The sequence below is a fragment of the Larimichthys crocea genome, unplaced genomic scaffold (genome assembly GCF_000972845.2).
Source record: "Larimichthys crocea isolate SSNF unplaced genomic scaffold, L_crocea_2.0 scaffold392, whole genome shotgun sequence".
Lineage (NCBI taxonomy): Eukaryota > Metazoa > Chordata > Actinopteri > Sciaenidae > Larimichthys > Larimichthys crocea.
This window is the reverse complement of record NW_020855132.1, coordinates 127,762-147,015: the sequence shown is the minus strand read 5'-3', so window position 1 is coordinate 147,015 and position 19,254 is coordinate 127,762. Positions and strand designations below refer to the sequence as shown.

General features: G+C 46.2%; 1 protein-coding gene and 4 non-coding genes across 5 annotated transcripts; 2 read left to right on the top strand and 3 right to left on the bottom strand.

Annotated features, from left to right (window-relative positions):
* Positions 1-689: 689 nt before the first annotated feature.
* On the top strand, positions 690-771 carry trnas-gcu (transfer RNA serine (anticodon GCU)). The gene has a single exon. It is a non-coding gene; the product is annotated as a tRNA-Ser (tRNA).
* A 1,029-nt stretch (positions 772-1,800) lies between these two features.
* trnam-cau (transfer RNA methionine (anticodon CAU)) lies at positions 1,801-1,871 on the top strand. The gene has a single exon. It is a non-coding gene; the product is annotated as a tRNA-Met (tRNA).
* A 12,640-nt stretch (positions 1,872-14,511) lies between these two features.
* Positions 14,512-16,705, bottom strand: LOC109139207 (uncharacterized). Its single transcript, XM_027276489.1, has 5 exons — positions 16,640-16,705; positions 15,546-15,749; positions 15,297-15,449; positions 14,843-15,108; positions 14,512-14,672 (listed from the first exon to the last, which is right to left on the bottom strand). The coding sequence occupies exons 2-5, from the start codon at positions 15,747-15,749 to the stop codon at positions 14,627-14,629; spliced, it is 669 nt and encodes a 222-aa protein (XP_027132290.1). The 5' UTR covers positions 16,640-16,705; the 3' UTR covers positions 14,512-14,626.
* A 250-nt stretch (positions 16,706-16,955) lies between these two features.
* trnam-cau (transfer RNA methionine (anticodon CAU)) lies at positions 16,956-17,027 on the bottom strand. Its single transcript has one exon. It is a non-coding gene; the product is annotated as a tRNA-Met (tRNA).
* Positions 17,028-18,074: 1,047 nt separating this feature from the next.
* On the bottom strand, positions 18,075-18,154 carry trnas-gcu (transfer RNA serine (anticodon GCU)). The gene has a single exon. It is a non-coding gene; the product is annotated as a tRNA-Ser (tRNA).
* Between the last annotated feature and the right edge of the window lie 1,100 nt (positions 18,155-19,254).

Here is a 19,254-nt window from a genome sequence, read left to right as displayed (position 1 = left end):
TCTGTAAGTGCTCTTCATCGGCAAATCAAGGTGCAGTGCTCTCTCTGTCTCGATGCTGTCATACTCTCAGAAGAGCTAGTCTGTGCAGTTGAGTCTTTGGTGCCGCTGTAGAAGCCATGAGTTAATGTCAAATGTTGCTCTTTCTTGATGTAACTCTGTCAAGTAAAATGTATTCTGTTTGTACTGCTTAAGAAAAGCAGTTGGCAGTATGGTTCTCCTGTGTCTGTCCCCCTTGACTTAACAAATACTCCAGGTGTCATTACAGCTAGTCCTTGATTGTAAAACCATGGAGGAAAACCTCAACTCAAAACAGTGTGGCGTCCGCCTACCGACTTGCTGACAGACTGCAAAACAAGGGATGTCCGTGCGTTTTCAGGTAGTGTGGCCGAGTGCGAAGCGCTGGATTAAGGCTCCAGTCTCTCAGGAGGCGTGGGTTCAAATCCCACCACTGCCACTGTGTAATGTTAGCTATACGTCAAGTGATGACCTCGTGTGCTCCTCTCAGTCCGACATTAACGTTGCATGTCAAGAGCAAATAAAGCTGTGAACTGTTGTCTGACCGCCTCAGTCAGATGGGCAGAACCTTTTCCACTTTGTAACACCATATTTGACGTTTCACTTTTCTCTCAAATTTTGAGAGCTAGTCAGGATGCCACGTCGGGCCGTCACCTTGGTAGCTGCGTCTCACCGACGAGGTGGCCGAGTGGTTAAGGCGATGGACTGCTAATCCATTGTGCTCTGCACGCGTGGGTTGGAATCCCATCCTCGTCGCTGATGAGTTAGCTTTAGCTGCAATGGTCTTACTTGTCCTATCAGACCCTCGTGCAAGGAAACATCCCCTCCCCAATGGAAGCGCATCACGCCAATCTTAAGCAGAGGAACAACCGTAGGGTGAAGAGGTTGAATGACATGTGGAGGGTTGCAGGAAATCAAGGTGCCCACTTGTGTTGTATTATGTGGCCTACCACCACAGCAGCTGGCGAAGCCACATGTTAGTCTACCACAAGGTGTTGCTGGACAAGCATGAACTAAAAGGAAGCCCCATTACTGTTACTTTGATGCCCGAGCAGCTGTTCCTCCAATGGAACAGCTTCTCCGCAAGCATCCCACCACGAAGCCCGCACAACCGGATTAAGGACTAAGTTTAATGACTGCCACTATAAGAAGGTAAGGTTGCTGGCTTTATTGAAGGTTTTGACATGCACCTCTTACATCGAAAGGTGATCCATAGTACGTGGAGTGTGCTGACCCAACGGTGCCGTCTTACTGTTTTTCGCAAAGCGCGTCTCCAACAGAAGAGAACGAAAGGAAAGCATTGTGGAGAATGCGGGCGTCGATCCCGCTACCTCTCGCATGCTAAGCGAGCATTGCATGGCGACAAGCATTGTGGGACAAGCACAAACTAAAAGGAAAGCCAGTGCCGCTCGTTTTGATGATACCCCGGCTGCTGTCCTTCAATGACACGGCTTGCCCCCGCTTTGAAAGCCTGCACAACTAGATTTCGGAGGAAGTTAAACGACTGCCATTAATGGCCCTCGATGGATGGATATGACCTTTGACTTTATTCCCATAGTTTAGAGAAGACCAAGGCCAACTCAGAGCAAGTCTGGAAGTTGCGTCAACGTGGCTTAATGGTCTAAAACCCGGAATGAGGCTTCAGTCAGTCGACCTAAAAAAGCAGCTGCAAATGTTGTCTTTGTTTCTGCAATCCATTTTAGTTATCATAGGCTCCCAGTAATGTTACAGATTAATTATTGATTAGTAGACCATGGATGCGACAACCCAAACCTAGAGAGCGTGAGCAGAGTGGCGCAAGGAAGCGTGCTGGGCCCATAACCCAGAGGTCGATGGATCGAAACCATCCTCTGCTATCTGTAAGTGCTCCAGCATTTTCTCATTTCACTCGTTCAATACCTTCCTGTTTTATGTCTTTGTGTTCTTCTTTGACTCATCCACCCGGCGAGAGTCCGCACTATCTCTCACATGTATATGTAGGCGAGAAGTTACTAATGGACCTCGGACACTTTCAATTAGTAGTAGTCAATGCCAGATCAAGTTTTGCTTCCCTTTTGTTGCCGGCCCCGTGTCCTCTTGTCCGTTTCGTACCTGGTCCCTTAAGTCAATGACGCCTAATGCTTTTCACCCGTTCAGGTCTGCTTCAACTTCACAGTTGATCCCGGACGAGCCCCCAAATGTTTGGTGTTGCCAACACCACCCCGAATGCCTACAGACCTGAATACAAATCAGAGAGATTGTCTGAAATGAAGGAGACAATGACAGATTCCGTTTCACCTTTGCCAAAGGAGAACCAGCCTCTGAATCGTACCCGACCCCCGGCCTGTTCACCTTCTCGACTGCCCTGAGTTCTGGGGTCCCAACGTTCTGGCTAAGTTTTATTAACACACACACAAACACCGATCCAAAGCATATGTCATTTTTTTTTTTTTTTTTTTTTTTTTTTTTTTTTTTTTTTTTTTTTTTTTTTTTTTTTTTTTTTTTTTTTTTTTTTTTTTTTTTTTTTTTTGGGCGTCACTATACATCTACAAGTCCTTTCATGCGTCATTTCTCTTAAACAGCCACTTTTATTGTGGTTTTGCTCCATAGCTAGTACTCTTCCTTGAGAACAGTTTGCATCTTAGCGGGGAGTACTTGTCTGGTGCCGGCATCGTGAACTTTGACACAACCGTCTAGTAAGATGTTCGTTTCTGCTCTCAGTTCTAAACAAACTCAAGTGCACGCACCCCCCTCGTCTCTTCTCTTTGTGTGTTAGGCCTTGAACCTGCACATTCTACAAAACACTATACTAGTTACACAACATTTCAAAAAACAATATTACTCTGTGTGACCACTTCCACGATTACATTTAACACACCATCTATTTTTTAATTCAACATTATTATAATTTCCCACTCTAAGGCCCGGTTTATGCTCTGAGATTGCACTGTCCTCTCGCCGGTTTCTCCTGCAAGCTGTTTTACATTTTTCGTCAGGTTTTTAGAAACATGTGTTCGTCTCGTCATCGTCCAAGGAAAAGGCTCTTTGATGAACATATTTCGTCTCGTTAGTCTCACGTAATTAACACTGATCCCACCCCACTGACTTTAAATGATGCAGGTGGTCATCTAACTCCTGTGGCGCGCCGAGTCACTCGCTTATACCTCACAACCACAACTACACCTACCAGAGGTTGTATTTGAAGGCGAGTTCGAAGCGCTAGAGTAGGACAATCAGAGTTGCAGTGCAAGGTTAAATGTGTCCTGAAAGAACTCCCTCGTGAACGATTAGTTCCGCGTTGGAGTTCAACCTCAAAATTTTGTACCGGTATTCTCCGTTAAAAAAATGCGCGTACGAACCGTGACGGTTCAATATGATACATGTACCTTGCAACCCCTACTTGGTAAAGCGATTTTTTGATGAGACTAACATGCACATGTTTACAGATAAGGTTAATAATTGCAAGTTTTCATTTTCCTTTTTGCAGCGTAGCCATTGAAGTCCACAGGGACTGCATACTTCAGAGCCCTGTGCATACTTAAGTGCGGACTGCTCCATCTTGATTCAGAGTTACTGACGTTTTGACATTTATATTTCAATAAAAGAAAGCAATTCAATAAATGAAAATGATGTAATTGTTTTTCCACTCTCCGGACCTCAGTGGTGAAGAAGCCCAGAGGCAGATTGCACATACCACCATGGGGCAATCTATGTGGTTCGCAGGAAGGTGCTGATGACGCGGAGGAGCCAGAGGGACTGTTGAGGTTGTTGATCGAGGTGTGAGCTGTTCAGGGTGAAAAAACTCAGAAGCATCTCTTATGGATGGGTTCTGCTATTTGGACTCATTTAACTGTGGATCTAGGATGTAACAGCACAAACAAACCAGCCATCCATGGAATAAAAGTAACTAAAGCGCAAATATGTAATTAACCAAGTCCAACGAATGTGTGAGTAGTATAGGTATATAATTACAACCAATTCACTCAGGGAATTAATAAGGGTATCAAATAATGTGTGTGCTTACAAGGCTTTTGTTATGCTGTTTATGGCTGTTTTCAGTGTCAAAAGGTGAATTTGGATGCGGCATAAGAGCAGTTTAGCACATTGTTCCATCACGCTCTATTCTTTCAACCAGACTTAGGGATATGGGTGTCCACTGATAGCAAAATAAGTGAATAACCGTACGTGAGACTACTAACCGTCAACAGAGCAGATTAACAGGAAATAAGTTACAGGCATCTTATTGGGTAGACAACATTGCTAATCAAGAAGGGACAGAGCTCTGCATCGTGAAGCTCACCACTGGTTAAGATAACCAGGAATGAATGGAGGGGTGCCGAATCCACACAGTATAATACCAAAGAACGTAGACTAAGACAGATTCCCTCAAACTTTCGCTTGAGCATATGTATTTGCTGTAAGTGTGATCTCCGCCATCTGCAGAAAGGTGAATAAATGTTTGCAATGATCAACGTCTTCTGTCTGCCTCATTTTCTGCATCAAACAACTCGGCGTGACAAAGTAGTTTTTTCCAACAAACACCCTCAATCTCAAACTATCCACAGGCGCTCAAATACACATTTGAGTTCATCAGAAGTGAAAAAGTTGAAACCATTTGCACTAAGCGCTGTAGATCCTGTGTTTTGTATGAGCACATTTCTTTGTCATGTTTATGTTGTTACATATGTCGTTTTAAACTTACAGTCAGTCGTTTTGGATTGCTGTGGTTTTTGGCGGTATAAAAAAGATTTAAACAGCCTTTTGATGTAGGTTTATATGTGTCCACATTAACTTTATATGATAATTACATGAAGGTTATTTGACCTTTCCCTTACGCTTTATTCGCATTAACATTCAGGCATGTGAATAATTGACCCTACACAATTAGACTTTATGTAATCACGTGGACAATTTAATCACGTGACAATTTTCCATGTTAATTCCAATCACATAAACTTAAGTGAAAATCCACCTTAACTGAGTCCATTTGTCCACGTTACAGTTTATTTACGAATTTCCATAAACCATATTTAACTATTTTACCATTCCCTTAACATGGTTAAATCATGTACCCATAGGCTTGGCATTACTTAAAGTTCATGTGATTGAATTTACATGCAACTTGTCATGTGATTAAATCACATAAAGTCTAATTTTTTAGGGTCAATATTTTTTTGAGTGCACACTGCCTCAAGATGTTACTATGCCTCTGCCACTCTACCTCAGGGGTAATGTCCTGCCCCCGTCTTGTGTGTGATTGTTTCCGGTGTGCTTGAGCAGGAGAGAGCAGGAACCACCAGCTGCACCAATCCTGCATCATCCTGCAACTACTTATTACTCCAGCCTGCCACTACCACGCTTGCCAGGTCGTAGCCACTGATCTGTTAGTTACTGGCATCAAGCCCACGATATTGTTCTGATGAGTTTTTTCTGTGTGACTTTTTTGTGATCTTCCCCTGGAGAATTGTAGCCTGCTCTGCTCAGCCTCTCCAGCCCTTGTACTTCCGAACCTGTTGCCCTCGCCTGGTCCACCAAGGCCCTGCTCTGGCTCCAGCCTCCTGGGGAGATTGCCTTGTGTATCCCTGTCCGCCCCCGACCAAACCTGCCTTCAAAAAAACAATAAACTAGTTCTACTTCATTTCTATGTTGCTCCCTTGTGTGTCGCATCTGGGTTAATAGTCCAGCTAGCCCTTAACATGGCAACCTAAGTCAGAATTGGTCATTAAATAAATTCCCTACACACTTTGAAATCCATTAAAAGGATTTATTATAGAAAATTGTTTTAATTTAGTATATAACATACATTTGAACCAAACAGTGAACTTTTTTTTTTTTTGCAACCTTTTAAACATAATTTATCATTTTAACAGCGAGGGGAGAGGAAGGGGGGGGGACTATAAAATATGTCTAAATCAGAACGCTGATTCTCAGAATCGGGATTCGCGTAACGGTGTCGCCTTGAGGGCCCTGCCCATCGAAAAGTACTGCATATATACCGTATTTCTACTTTCCCTGGAGGCTCGGGCCATACCACCCGGCCAAAAAACGGGGCATAAGGGGGGGGGGGGACTGCGCGGGGGGGGGGGAGAGGAAAAAAAGAGAAAAAACATACACTATATCAATTTCTTCTCTACTCTCTTATCTTCTCAACATTATTTACTTCACTTGTGGATTTGAACCCACGCTGTGGCAAATCCCATGTACCGCAGCGCTTTGGACATCTAAAAAACCTACTGTAGGTGGCAGCAGCACCAAAAACAATGTATTTAACTGTATAGCTGTAATGTAATAACTCCCCATCATGTTTCCTCCTTTTCTTTGGTCAAATCTGTGCCGCACAAGTGAATAAAACCCAATCTGCATTGCATCTGCAAATGAGGCAAATAACGTACTTAATGTAAATCTTGGTGAGACTAAAGAGTGTTTGGTTTGTTAATAAATGTAAAACTGATTCTGCAAGTAATTCTGGCTTTACTTTTGACAATCACAAGTATGACACTCACTGCGTCCTGTTTTTCAAGAAGGAATTTAATTAAAAACGTGACCGGCGTTCTTGGCTCAAAAAAAAATTGATCAAACTTTATATCACATTGTTAAACAATATTTTAGAAACCATCAATCAGACAGACAGGAAGAGAGATAGATTAATAAAAAACAAGGACTACATCACTATCGTACACACTAAACAAAAAAACAGAAAGCAAAATGCGTGCTATCTGAATGACAGTGGAGGAGCAGGAGGCGCTGCCCGAACTGTGGAGGAGCAGGAGGAGATGGCCCGAAACTGGGAGGAGCAGGAGGAGCTGGGGGGCCAACTGTGGAGGAGCAGGGGACCTGGCCGAACTGTGCGCAGGCAGGAGGTTGCTGGTTCGGAACTGTGGAGGAGCAGGATGCGCTGCCCGATACATTGAAGGAGCAGAGGAGTTGTCCGAACTTTGGCGCGGCGGCGCCGAAACTGTGGAGCGCAGGAGGTGCCTGGTCCGAATGTGGAGCGCAGGAGGGTGCTGTGTCCGAACTTTGGAGGAGCAGGAGGACAGGAGGTTATTATAGTTTTGTCTTAAATTGTAAAATGATTCTGCAGTAAACTGTGGAGGAGCAGGAGGACGTGCCCGAACTTGTGAGAACTGTGGAGGAGCAGCGAGGAGTTGGTCCGAACTGTGGTAGGAGCAGGAGGTGCTGGCCCGGAAATGTGGGGCAGCAGGAGGTGCCTGGTCCGAACGTGGAGGTCAGCAGGGGGCGCTGGCCCGAATGTGGAGCAGAGGAGGTGCTTCGTCCGAAACTGTTGGAGGAGCAGCGGCGCTGGCCCGAACTGTGGAGGAGCAAGAGGACCTGGGTCGAACTGTGGAGGAGCAGGAGGACAGGAGTATTACAGGTTTTGTTAATAAATGTAAACTGACTTTCTGCAAGTAACTGCGGAGGAGCGCAGGAGGACGTGGCCCGACACTGTGGCAGGAGCGGAGGAGTTGTTCCAAACTGTCGGCATGGAGGAGCTGGCTCCCGAACTGTGGAAGGAGCAGGAGAGAGCTGCCCGACTGTGGAGGGCAGGAGGACCTGGAGGACCCGAACTGTGTGGACGGCCAGGAGAGTGATCACGACTGTGGAGGCGGCCGACTCCGAACTGTGAGCAGCAGGAGTTGCTGGCCCGCAATGTGGGCAGCAGGGTGCGGTACCCGAACTGTGGAGGAGAGGGAGGCGCTGGCCAACGAACTGTGGAGGAGCCGGAGGCGCTGGTTCAAAACTGTGAAAGAGAGCCAGGTAGGAGTTTATTCCAACTTGTGGACTGCGGCGGCCCGAACTGTGGCGCAGCAGGAGGTGCTGGCCCGAACTGTGGGAGCAGCGCGTGATGGTGCTTGGTCCGAACTGTGGAGGAGCAGCGAGACAGGAAGTGTTCATTAAGTTTTGTTATAATAAATGTAAAATGCATTCTGCAAGTAACTGTGGAGGAGCAGGGGACGTTGGCCCGAACTGTGGAGGAGCAGGAGGGCTGGCCCGAACTTGTGGAGGAGAAGCAGAGGCGCTGGCCCGAACTGTGGAAGGAGCAGGAGGACGTTGATCCGAATGTGGAGCGGCCGGCCCGCAACTGTGGAGCAGCAGGGAGGTGCGGCCCGAAACTGTGGAGCAGCAGGACGGTGCTGGTCCGACCTGTGGAGGAGCAGGAGGACAGGAGGTTATTAAGGTTTTGTTAAAAAATGTAACATGATTCTGCAAGTAACTGTGGAGGAAGCAGGAGGACCGTGGCCCGAATGTGGAGGAACCTGTGGAGGAGGCGGAACTGTCCGAACTGTGGAGGAGCAGGAGGAGCTGGCCGAACTGTGAAGGGCGTAGAGTTGATCCGAACTGTGGAGCTGCCGGCCCGAACTGGGCCGCAGGAGGTGTGGCCCGAACGTGGAGAGCAGGAGGAAGGCGTTATTAAGTTTTGTTAATAAATGTAAAATTGATTCGCAAGTAACTGTGGAGGAGCAGGAGGAGCTGGCACGAACTGTGGAGGAGCAGGAGGAGCGGCCCAATGGGAGGAGAGAGGAGCTGGCCCAAACTGTGGAGGGCAAGGGGGAGGTTAAAAAATGGTGGATAGGACACAGGCCTGTGCCGCCAGAGCCCGCTGGCGGGTAAAAGCTTCCCCTCATGGTTCTCAGGCTCCTCAAAGGTCATAACTTCATGTCTTGCTGCACAGGGGCGGCAGGAAAGTGCGTTTGCTGCAGGAGAGATTCCTGGCCAGGTGCAGCTGTCTGGGGAGTACAGTGCCTTGCAGCCGCATGTCCCTGTCCTTCCTCTTGTCCTCCTAAGCCGCCTACAAACATTCAAACAAACAGTCATTGTTTTACACATGTGAGCCTATCCCCTAAGGTTATATATTATATTTTCTAACAAGCATATAGTTGGAGGTTTTTCTTGAGGTTTTTAAATCTTTATATACACTGTCTGACTGTATGAAAAAGGTAAACGAAATAACACACACCATGAAGAGACAGTCGTGTTGTTTACGGGCACCAAAACCAAGCTGGTCTGGTCCAGGACAGCCCTGCTGTCCTCCAGAAGCTGTCTGATGTGGCTATACACACTAACAATGGACTGAGGGATGGGCATGTTTTTTCCCCTTGTGTCCTTCGGTCTGTTTCGTGCTTGCTCCAAACTCTTTTGCAAACACACTCACTGACCCAGTGTACTTCAGGGTCCTGGGCTGCTTGGCCGTGAGTATGTTAGCCTGTGGGAGAGAAAGATGATTATGATTAACAAGGATGTAAGTCATGCAACAATCAAGTGAACAATGTCAATAAAATATTTGCACTTAATACTTTTCACAATGACGACTGCTGTCCTCTATCATTGGCTTTCTTGGGTGCACGCCACGGTCCTCCTGACGCACGTCCTTTCTTCTTGGCTTTTCGGGGAGTACCTAAACAGTGAAAAAGACCTTCATATGCTTAATTTGTTACATGGAATGTTTGTTTAATTGTGGTGTACAAAACAATAATTATTTTGTACCTTGAAGGTGCTTTGTCCATGGCATGGAGAGCTGTGTACAGGCGAACGATGTCTGCCTCCTCCTTGACTGACAAGGCAGTGATTGTGCGGTTTAAGTCGACCAGGTATGCTGCTAGGCATCAACTGCCTCCATCCCACAACGCCTCTTGATTCACTTGGCTGGTCTGAAAGTTATAAGTGAGAAAAGAAAACACAAGCAAATAATGTACACTTGTTTCTATTATGTGAGTAATTCTGCTTTTACATCATTTATCTTATTAATGTAAACGAGATTTCACTTCAGTTAAATATTATGTTTTATCGAGTAAGGTGTTACAAGAAGTGTTATGAAACTCTGCGACGAGGGGCCCCGGTTCAGTGTCACCCTCCAACGGACACCTGGTCTTCCCACAGCACTTCCACAGCCCCAAAGCTCAGCTGTTTGGCAGAGAGCAGCATCAGGCTCAACAGCCCCCAAGATCACCTGGCATGCACACTGTGGCATCTGGCTTCATCCTCGTCCTCCTCAAGCCACCTGCGTGGGATTTCAGGCATCGCTTTGGAGCAAGCAGGTCACCTCTGTTGGTTCTGGCCAATAGATACTCCACAGCAATGCGCTCCCCTGTAACCAGTATAAACACAAAGATGAAAAAAAGGAGATACATACACACACCTATCCATCTCCTACATGTACAGCACACTCTTCGCACCAAAGAATGCATGTCCTCTGAGTCGGGGGGTGTCTAAGAAAAAGGAGGAAGGGGATTGTAATACTCTGGTCGCCAGTGTAGCTCTGAGATCTCTCTTACCAGTAGGTTTCCCGGTGGGGTGAAGTCTGAACAGAGCACAACCATGGACCGCTGCGTCTCCTTGTCTCGCGTCTCCTCGGACAGCCCCTGCCTCGCTTCTCCATTCTCAACTCTCTGCCTTACTGGAGCAGGCTCCTGATAATGATCGCTGGCTGAGGGTGGGGGGGGTGGGGTACAAAAAGAGTTCAATAAATAATCCACATGTACAGTGACTCATTATGGCTTAGTAAATAATTTTACCTCCTTATGGATCCACCGGAACAGCGAAGGCTTCTCCCAAACAGATCCTTTTTATGGTCTGCAGGGACAGCATCTATTTTTCTAAGGCCTTTTTCCTTTCTTGGCCCCTGGCCGTTTGCCAGTCGGAGGAGTGGATTGGCCCTGGGCATATTTACAGATTCATGCCAATAAGTGTCTGGCTTTCCTGTCTTAGTCATCTTCAAACATTAGATTAAAACAGGTAATGTCAAGCTAGGCTTGTATATGTACAGACAGAAGAGGCTGAGGAAAATATACATGTATGAACAGTATGCATGTAGATACATATGTATGTATGTATGTTGTTTTGCCTTATTGTTTTGTTATTGTTGAAGCACTTTCTAAATGATATGTTTTAAAAGGTGTATATAAATACAGTTATTATTATTATTATTATTGTCATCATCATCACCATTATTACAGTGCAGGTATGTACAGTGACGCCATTACTGTAATTTTCGGACTTTTGAGCGCACTGAATTTTAACAAATGAGCTATTTATAGACACGCTTTTTTTCAAGCTGTGCCTGAAAATCGGCAGTACGGCACCAACACGCCCTCAACATTTTGCTTTAATTTAAAAGCTGCATTATTCGTGTGTGAATGAATCAAATCAAAACTAGTGTCTTCTTCGGCGCATAATCTTCCCCCAGTCTGTCTCACTTTTGCATTTACTGCTATAGAGTGCCCCCGGTGGCCAGTAAATTAGCCACACCTTGAAAGCCCGGTACTTAAAAAAAAGAAAAAAAAATAGCGGGCTTATGTCTAAATTACGGTTTAGATAATGTTTGTTTGTTTGAGTTTACAAATTCCTTTAAGTTAAAAAAAAAAAACGTACTTGGCAATTAATTTTTATCATATTGATAGTGTCTTATTTGACAGGCTGAACCTCCATTAGCAAAGCGCTACGTTACAAGAAAGTTGAAATAAAGTGATAACGTGCTGACGGGAGGAAATTAAATGTGTATTGTTTTTTCACAGCGGTTTACATTCGGCTTTAGATTTGTTTCATATAGTGTTAATCAAGTTTCCAAACCTTTTTTTCCGTGCTCGTCAAGGGTTGCGCTGAAAGATATGGCCGACCGCGCTAAGGATAGCCACGCCCCCTCCTACATCGCGTGACCTTGCTGACCTATGGGGAAAGGGGAAAAAGGGTGTTCGGACCTGTTCGGACCTCTTTGATCTCTTAGGACCTGTTAGGAAAATGTTCGACCTTGTTTGTTGACTCGAGGGCAGGCCAGAAACTGGCAGGTCGCCACAAAGGGGAAAGGGACCGGGAAAGGAAAAAAAAGAAACAAACATTCCTACTTTTACTTTCCACATATTTACACAAAACGTCTGCACTTTTACAATGTTTTCTACTCACTTTAATTTCATGTCCACTTGTTGGGATGTTCGAAACCCACGCTGTGGCAATATCCCCACTGTACCGCACGCGCTTTGGACATTCATAAAAACCTAACTGTCAGGGGCAGCATTGCACCAAAACAATGTATTAAATGTATAGCTGTAAATGTACTAACTCTCCATCATGTTTCCCTCTTTTTATTTGGCAAATCTTTGCAAAAGCACAAGTAATAAAAACAAATTCTGCATTGCATCTGCAAATTGACAAATTAAAGTACTTACTTAAAATTTCGTGGTTTGAGACAAAGGAGTGTTTGGTTTGTTACTAAAGTAAATGATTCTGCAAGTAATTCTGGCTTTACTTTTGACAATCACAATGGATGACACTCACTGTCGTCCTGTTTTTCAAGAAGAATTTAATAAAAACGTGAACGGCTGTTCTTTGCTCAAAAAAAAAGATCAAACTTTATTATAACATTGTAACAATATTTAGAAACATCAGCCGACAGACAGACGAGAGATAGATTAATAAAAACAAGAGATCACCTATCAGTAAACAAAACAAAACAGAGCAAAGCAGTGTATTGATGACAGTGGAGGGCAGGGCGCTGGCCCGAATTACGAGGGTGACGGAATGATCCGAACTGTGGAGCAAGGGCTCGAACTGCCCGATTATGTGGAGAGCAGGAGGGCTGGCCCGAATGTGGAGCAGCAGGAGGTGCTGGTCCGACTTGGAGGAGCAGGACGCGGCGAAACTTAAGCAGGATACCGAAACTGTGGAGAGAGGAGGCGCTGCCGAACTGGAAGGCACAGAGGACCTGGTCCGATCTGTGGAGACAGGAGGACAGGAGGTTATTAAGGTTTGTAGTAAATGTAAAATGATTCTGCAAGTAGAAACTGCTCGACGGAGGAGCAGGAGGAGCTGGCCCGAACTGTGGAGCAGCAGGAGGTGCTGGTCAACTGTGGAGGAGCAGGAGGCGCTGGCCGAATGTGGAGGGCAGGAGGGCTGGCCGAACTGTGGAGGACAGAGGACCTGGTCCGAACTGGGAGGAGCAGGAGGACAGGAGGTTATTAAGGTTTGTTACTAAATGTAAAAGATCTGCAAGTAACTCGTGGAGGAGCAGGAGGACGTGGCCCGAACTGTGGAGGAGCAGGAGGAGCTGGCCCGAACTGTGGAGGAGCAGGAGGAGTTGATCCGAACTGTGGAGAGTGGCCGGCCCGAACTTGTGGGCAGCAGAGGTGCTGGCCCGAACTGTGGAGCAGCAGGAGTGCTGTCCGAATGTGGAGGAGCAGGAGGCGCTGGCCCGAACTGTGGGGCAGGAGGGGGCGCTGGCCCGAACTGTGGAGGAGCAGGAGGCGCTGGCCCGAACTGTGAAGGAGCAGGAGGAGTTGATCCGAACTGTGGAGCGGCCGGCCCGAACTGTGGAGCAGCAGGAGGTGCTGGCCCGAACTGTGGAGGAGCAGGAGGAGGCGAGGGTCCGAAGGGAGGAGGGCGGGAGCAGGAGGTTATTAAGGTTTTGTTAATAAATGTAAAATGATTCTGCAAGTAACTGTGGAGGAGCAGGAGGAGCTGGCCCGAACTGTGGAGGAGCAGGAGGAGCTGGCCCGAACTGTGGAGGAGCAGGAGGAGTGGCCCGAACTGTGGAGGAGCAGGAGGACCTGGTCCGAACTGTGGAGGAGCTGGCCCAAACTGTGGAGGGAACGGGGGAGGTAAAAATGGTGGATAGGACACAGGCCTGTTCGCCGCCAGAGCCCGCTGGCGGGTAAAAAGCTTCCCCCTCATGGTTCTCAGGCTCCTCAAAGGTCATAACTTCATGTCCATGCTGCACAGGGGCGGCAGGAAGTGCGTTTGCTGCAGGGAGAGATTCCTTGGCAGGTGCAGCTGTCTGGGGAGTACAGTGCCTTGCAGCAGCATGTCCCTGTCCTTCCTCTTGTCCCTCCTAAGCAGCCTACAAACATTCAACCAAACAGTCATTGTTTTACAATGTGAGCCTATCCCCTAAGGATTATATATTCTATTTTCTAACAAGCATATAGTTGGAGGTTTTTCTTGAGGTTAAATCTTTATATACACTGTCTTGACTGTATGAAAAAGGTAAACAAATAACACCACCATGAGAGACAGTCGTGTTGTTTACGGCACCAAACCAAGCTGGTCTGGTCCGGACAGCCTGCTCGTCCTCCAGCAGCTGTCTGATGTGGCTATACCCACTAACAATGGACTGAGGGATGGGCATGTTTTTTCCCCTTGTGTCCTCGGTCTGTTTCGTGCTTGCTCAAACTCTTTGCAAACACACTCACTGACCGGTGTACTTCAGGGTCCTGGGCTGCTTGGCTGAGTCATGTATGCCTGTGGAGAGAAAGATGATATGATTAACAAGGATGTAAAGTCATGAACAATCAAGTGAAAATGTCAATAAAATAATTTGCCACTTAAATACTTTTTCACAATGACGACTGACTGTGCTCCTCCTTGACTTGGCTCTCTTGGGTACACGCCACGTCCTCCTGACGCCCGTCCTTTCTTCTTGGCTTTTCGGGAGTACCTAAACAGTGAAAAAAGACCTTCATATGCTTAATTTGTTACATGGAATGTTTGTTTAATTGTGGTGTACAAAACAATAATTATTTTGTACCTTGAAGGTGCTTTGTCCATGGCATGGAGAGCTGTGTACAGGCGAACGATGTCTGCCTCCTCCTTGACTGACAAGGCAGTGATTGTGCGGTTTAAGTCGACCAGGTATGCTGCTAGGGCATCAATGCCTCCCATCCCACAACGCCTCTTGAGTCACTTTGGCTGGTCTGAAAAGTTATAGTGAGAAAAGAAAAACCAAGCAAATAAAGTTACACTTGTTTCTAATTATGGAGTAATTCTGATTTTACATTCATTTATCTTATTATAATGTAACAAGATTCACTTCAGTTAAATATTATGTTTTATCGAGTAAGGTGTTACAGAAAGTGTTATTGACCTCTGCGACGAGGGGCCCCGGTTCAGTGTCACCCTCCAACGACACCTGGTCTTCCACAGCACTTCCACCAGCCCCAAGCTCAGCTGATTGGCAGAGAGCAGCATCAGGCTCAACAGCCCCAAGATCACCTGGCATGCACACTGTGGCATCTGGCTCATCCTCGTCCTCCTCAAGCACCTGCGTGGGGATTTCAGGCATCTGCTTTGGAGCAAGCAGGTCACCTCTGTTGGTCTGGGCCAATAGATACTCCACAGCAATGCGCTCCCCTGTAACCAGTATAAACACAAAGATGAAAAAAGGAGATACATACACACACCTATCCATCTCCTACATGTACAGCACAATCTTCGCACCCAAGAAATGCATGTCCTCTGAGTAGGGGGGTGTCTAAGAAAAAGAGGAGGAGGGGATGTAATACTCTGGTCTGCCAGTGTAGCTCTGAGATCTCTCTTACCAGTAGGTTTCCCAGGTGGGGTGAACTCTGGAACCAGAGCACAACCATGGACCCGCTGCGTCTCCTTGTCTCTGCGTCTCCTCGGACAGCCCCTGCCTCCGTCTCAACCTCTCCTGCCTTACTGGAGCAGGCTCCTGATAACTGATCTGCTGGCTGAGGGTGGGGGGGGTGGGGTACAAAAAGATTGTTCAATAAATAAATCCACATGATACAGTGACTCATTATGGCTTAGTAAATAATTTTACCTACCTTATGGAATCCACAGGAACAGCGAAGGCTTCTCCCAAACAGATCCTTTGTATTGGTCTGCAGGGGACAAGCATCTATTTCTTCTAAGGCCTTTTTCCATTTCTTGGCCCCTGGCCGTTTGCCAGTCGAGAAGTGGAATTGGCCCTGGGCATATTTTGTACAGATATCTGCCCAATAAGTGTCTGGCTTTCCTGTCTTAGTCATCTGAAACATTAGATATAAACAGGTTAATGTCAAGCTGGCTATGTATATGTTACAGACAGAAAGAGCTGAGGAAAATACATGTATGAACAGTATGCTGTAGATACAATATATGTATGTATGTATGTATGTTTTGCATTATTGTTTGTTATTGTTGAAGCACTTTCTAAATGTTGTTAAAAGGTGCTATATAAATACAGTTTTATTATATTATTATTATTATATTATTATTTTATTATTATCATCATCACCATATTACAGTGCAGGTATGTACAGTGACGCCATTACTGTAATTTTCGGACCTTTGAGCGCCACTGAATTTTAACACATGAGCTATTATAGACACGCTTTTTTTCAAGCTGTGCCTGAAAATCGGCAGTACGGCACCAACACGCCATCAACACTTTTGTCTTTAATTTAAAAGCTGCATTTATTCGTGTGTGAAATGAATCAAATGCAAAACTAGTGTCTTCTCGGCGCATAATCTTCCCCCACGTCTGTTCACTTTGCATTTACTGCTATAGAGTGCCCCCGGTGGCCAGTAAATTAGCCACACCATTGTAAAGCCCGTACATAAAAAAAAAAAAAAAAAAGTAGCGGGCTTATGTCTAAATTACGGTTTAGATAATGGTTGATTGTTGACGTTTACAAATTCCTTATAAGTCTAAAAAAAAAAAACGACTTGGCAATTCAATTTTTATCATTTGATAGGCTGTCTTATTTGACAGGCTGAACCTCCATTAGCAAAGCGGCTACGTTACAAGAAAGTTGAAAATAAGTTGAAAACGTGCTGCGGGACGGAAAATTGAATTGTGTATTGTTTTTTTCACAGCGGTTTAACATTCGGCTTATAGATATTGTTTCATTTATATGTGTTAATCAAGTTTCCAAACCTTTTTTTCCGTGCTCGATCAAGTGTATGCGCTGAAAGATATGGCCGACCGCGCTAAAGAGATAGCCACGCCCCTCCTACATCGCGTGATCTGCTGACCTATGGGGAAGAAAAGGGGCCATGTTCGGACCTTGTTCGGACCTCTTTGATCCTCTTAAGACCTGTTAGGAAAATGTTCAGGACCTTGTTAGGACCTCAGAGGCAGGCACGTACACCTCGTCGGTGAGGACGCAGCTAACAAGGTGACGGCCCGACATGACAGCATCGAGACAGAGAGAGCACTGCACCTTGATTTGCCGATGAAGAGCACTTACAGATAGCAGAGGATGGTTTCGATCCATCGACCTCTGGGTTATGGGCCCAGCACGCTTCCTCTGCGCCACTCTGCTCACGCTCTCTAGGTTTGGGTTGTCGCATCCATGGTCTACTAATCAATAATTAATCTGTAACATTACTGGGAGCCTATGATAACTAAAATGGAGTTGCAGAAACAAAGACAACATTTGCAGCTGCTTTTTTAAGGTCGACTGACTGAAGCCTCATTCCGGCGTTTTAGACCATTAAGCCACGTTGACGCAACTTCCAGACTTTGCTCTGAGTTGGCCTTTGGTCTTCTCTAAACTATGGGAATAAAGTCAAAGGTCATATCCATCCATCGAGGGCCATTAATGGCAGTCGTTTAACTTCCTCCGAAATCTAGTTGTGCAGGCTTTCAATCGTGAGAAGCTTGGGGAGAAGCCGTGTCATTGAAGGACAGCAGCCGGGGTATCATCAAAACGAGCGGCACTGGCTTTCCTTTTAGTTTGTGCTTGTCCCACAATGCTTGTCGCCATGCAATGCTCGCTTAGCATGCGAGAGGTAGCGGGATCGACGCCCGCATTCTCCACAATGCTTTCCTTTCGTTCTCTTCTGTTGGAGACGCGCTTTGCGAAAAACAGTAAGACGGCACCGTTGGGTCAGCACACTCCACGTACTATGGATCACCTTTCGATGTAAGAGGTGCATGTCAAAACCTTCAATAAAGCCAGCAACCTTACCTTCTTATAGTGGCAGTCATTAAACTTAGTCCTTAATCCGGTTGTGCGGGCTTCGTGGTGGGATGCTTGGGAGAAGCTGTTTCCATGGAGGAACAGCTGCTCGGGCATCAAAGTAACAGTAATGGGGCTTCCTTTTAGTTCATGCTTGTCCAGCAACTCCTTGTGGTAGACTATACATGTGGGCTTCGACCAGCTGCTGTGGTGGTAGGCCACATAATACAACACAAGTGGGCACCTTGATTTCCTGCAACCCTCCACATGTCATTCAACCTCTTCACCCTACGGTTGTTCCTCTGCTTAAGATTGGCGTGATGCGCTTCCATTGGGGAGGGGATGTTTCCTTGCACGAGGGTCTGATAGGACAAGTAAGACCATTGCAGCTTAAAGCTAACTCATCAGCGACGAGGGGGATTCCAACCCACGCGTGCAGAGCACAATGGATTAGCAGTCCATCGCCTTAACCACTCGGCCACCTCGTCGGTGAGACGCAGCTACCAAGGTGACGGCCCGACGTGGCATCCTGACTAGCTCTCAAAATTTGAGAGAAAAGTGAAACGTCAAATTATGGTGTTACAAAGTGGAAAAGGTTCTGCCCATCTGACTGAGGCAGTCAGACAACAGTCTCACAGCTTTATTTGCTCTTGACATGCAACGTTAAGGTCGGACTGAGAGGAGCACACGAGGTCATCACTTGACGTATAGCTAACATTACACGTGGCAGTGGTGGGATTTGAACCCACGCCTCCTGAGAGACTGGAGCCTTAAACCACTCGGCCACACTACCTGAAAACGCACGGACATCCCTTGTTTTTGCAGTCTGTCAGCAAGTCAGGTAGGCAGGACGCCACACTGTTTTGAGTTGAGGTTTTCCTCCATGGTTTACAAGTCAAGGACTGAGCTGTAATGACACCTGGAGTATTTGTTAAGTCAAGGGGGACAGACACAGGAGAACCATACTGCCAACTGCTTTTCTTAAGCAGTACAAACAGAATACATTTTACTTGACAGAGTTACATCAAGAAAGAGCAACATTTGACATTAACTCATGGCTTCTACAGCGGCACCAAAGACTCAACTGCACAGACTAGCTCTTCTGAGAGTATGACAGCATCGAGACAGAGAGAGCACTGCACCTTGATTTGCCGATGAAGAGCACTTACAGATAGCAGGGATGGTTTCGATCCATCGACCTCTGGGTTATGGGCCCAGCACGCTTCCTCTGCGCCACTCTGCTCACGCTCTCTAGGTTTGGGTTGTCGCATCCATGGTCTACTAATCAATAATTAATCTGTAACATTACTGGGAGCCTATGATAACTAAAATGGAGTTGCAGAAACAAAGACAACATTTGCAGCTGCTTTTTTAAGGTCGACTCTGACTGAAGCCTCATTCCGGCGTTTTAGACCATTAAGCCACGTTGACGCAACTTCCAGACTTTGCTCTGAGTTGGCCTTTGGTCTTCTCTAAACTATGGGAATAAAGTCAAAGGTCATATCCATCCATCGAGGGCCATTAATGGCAGTCGTTTAACTTCCTCCGAAATCTAGTTGTGCAGGCTTTCAATCGTGAGAAGCTTGGG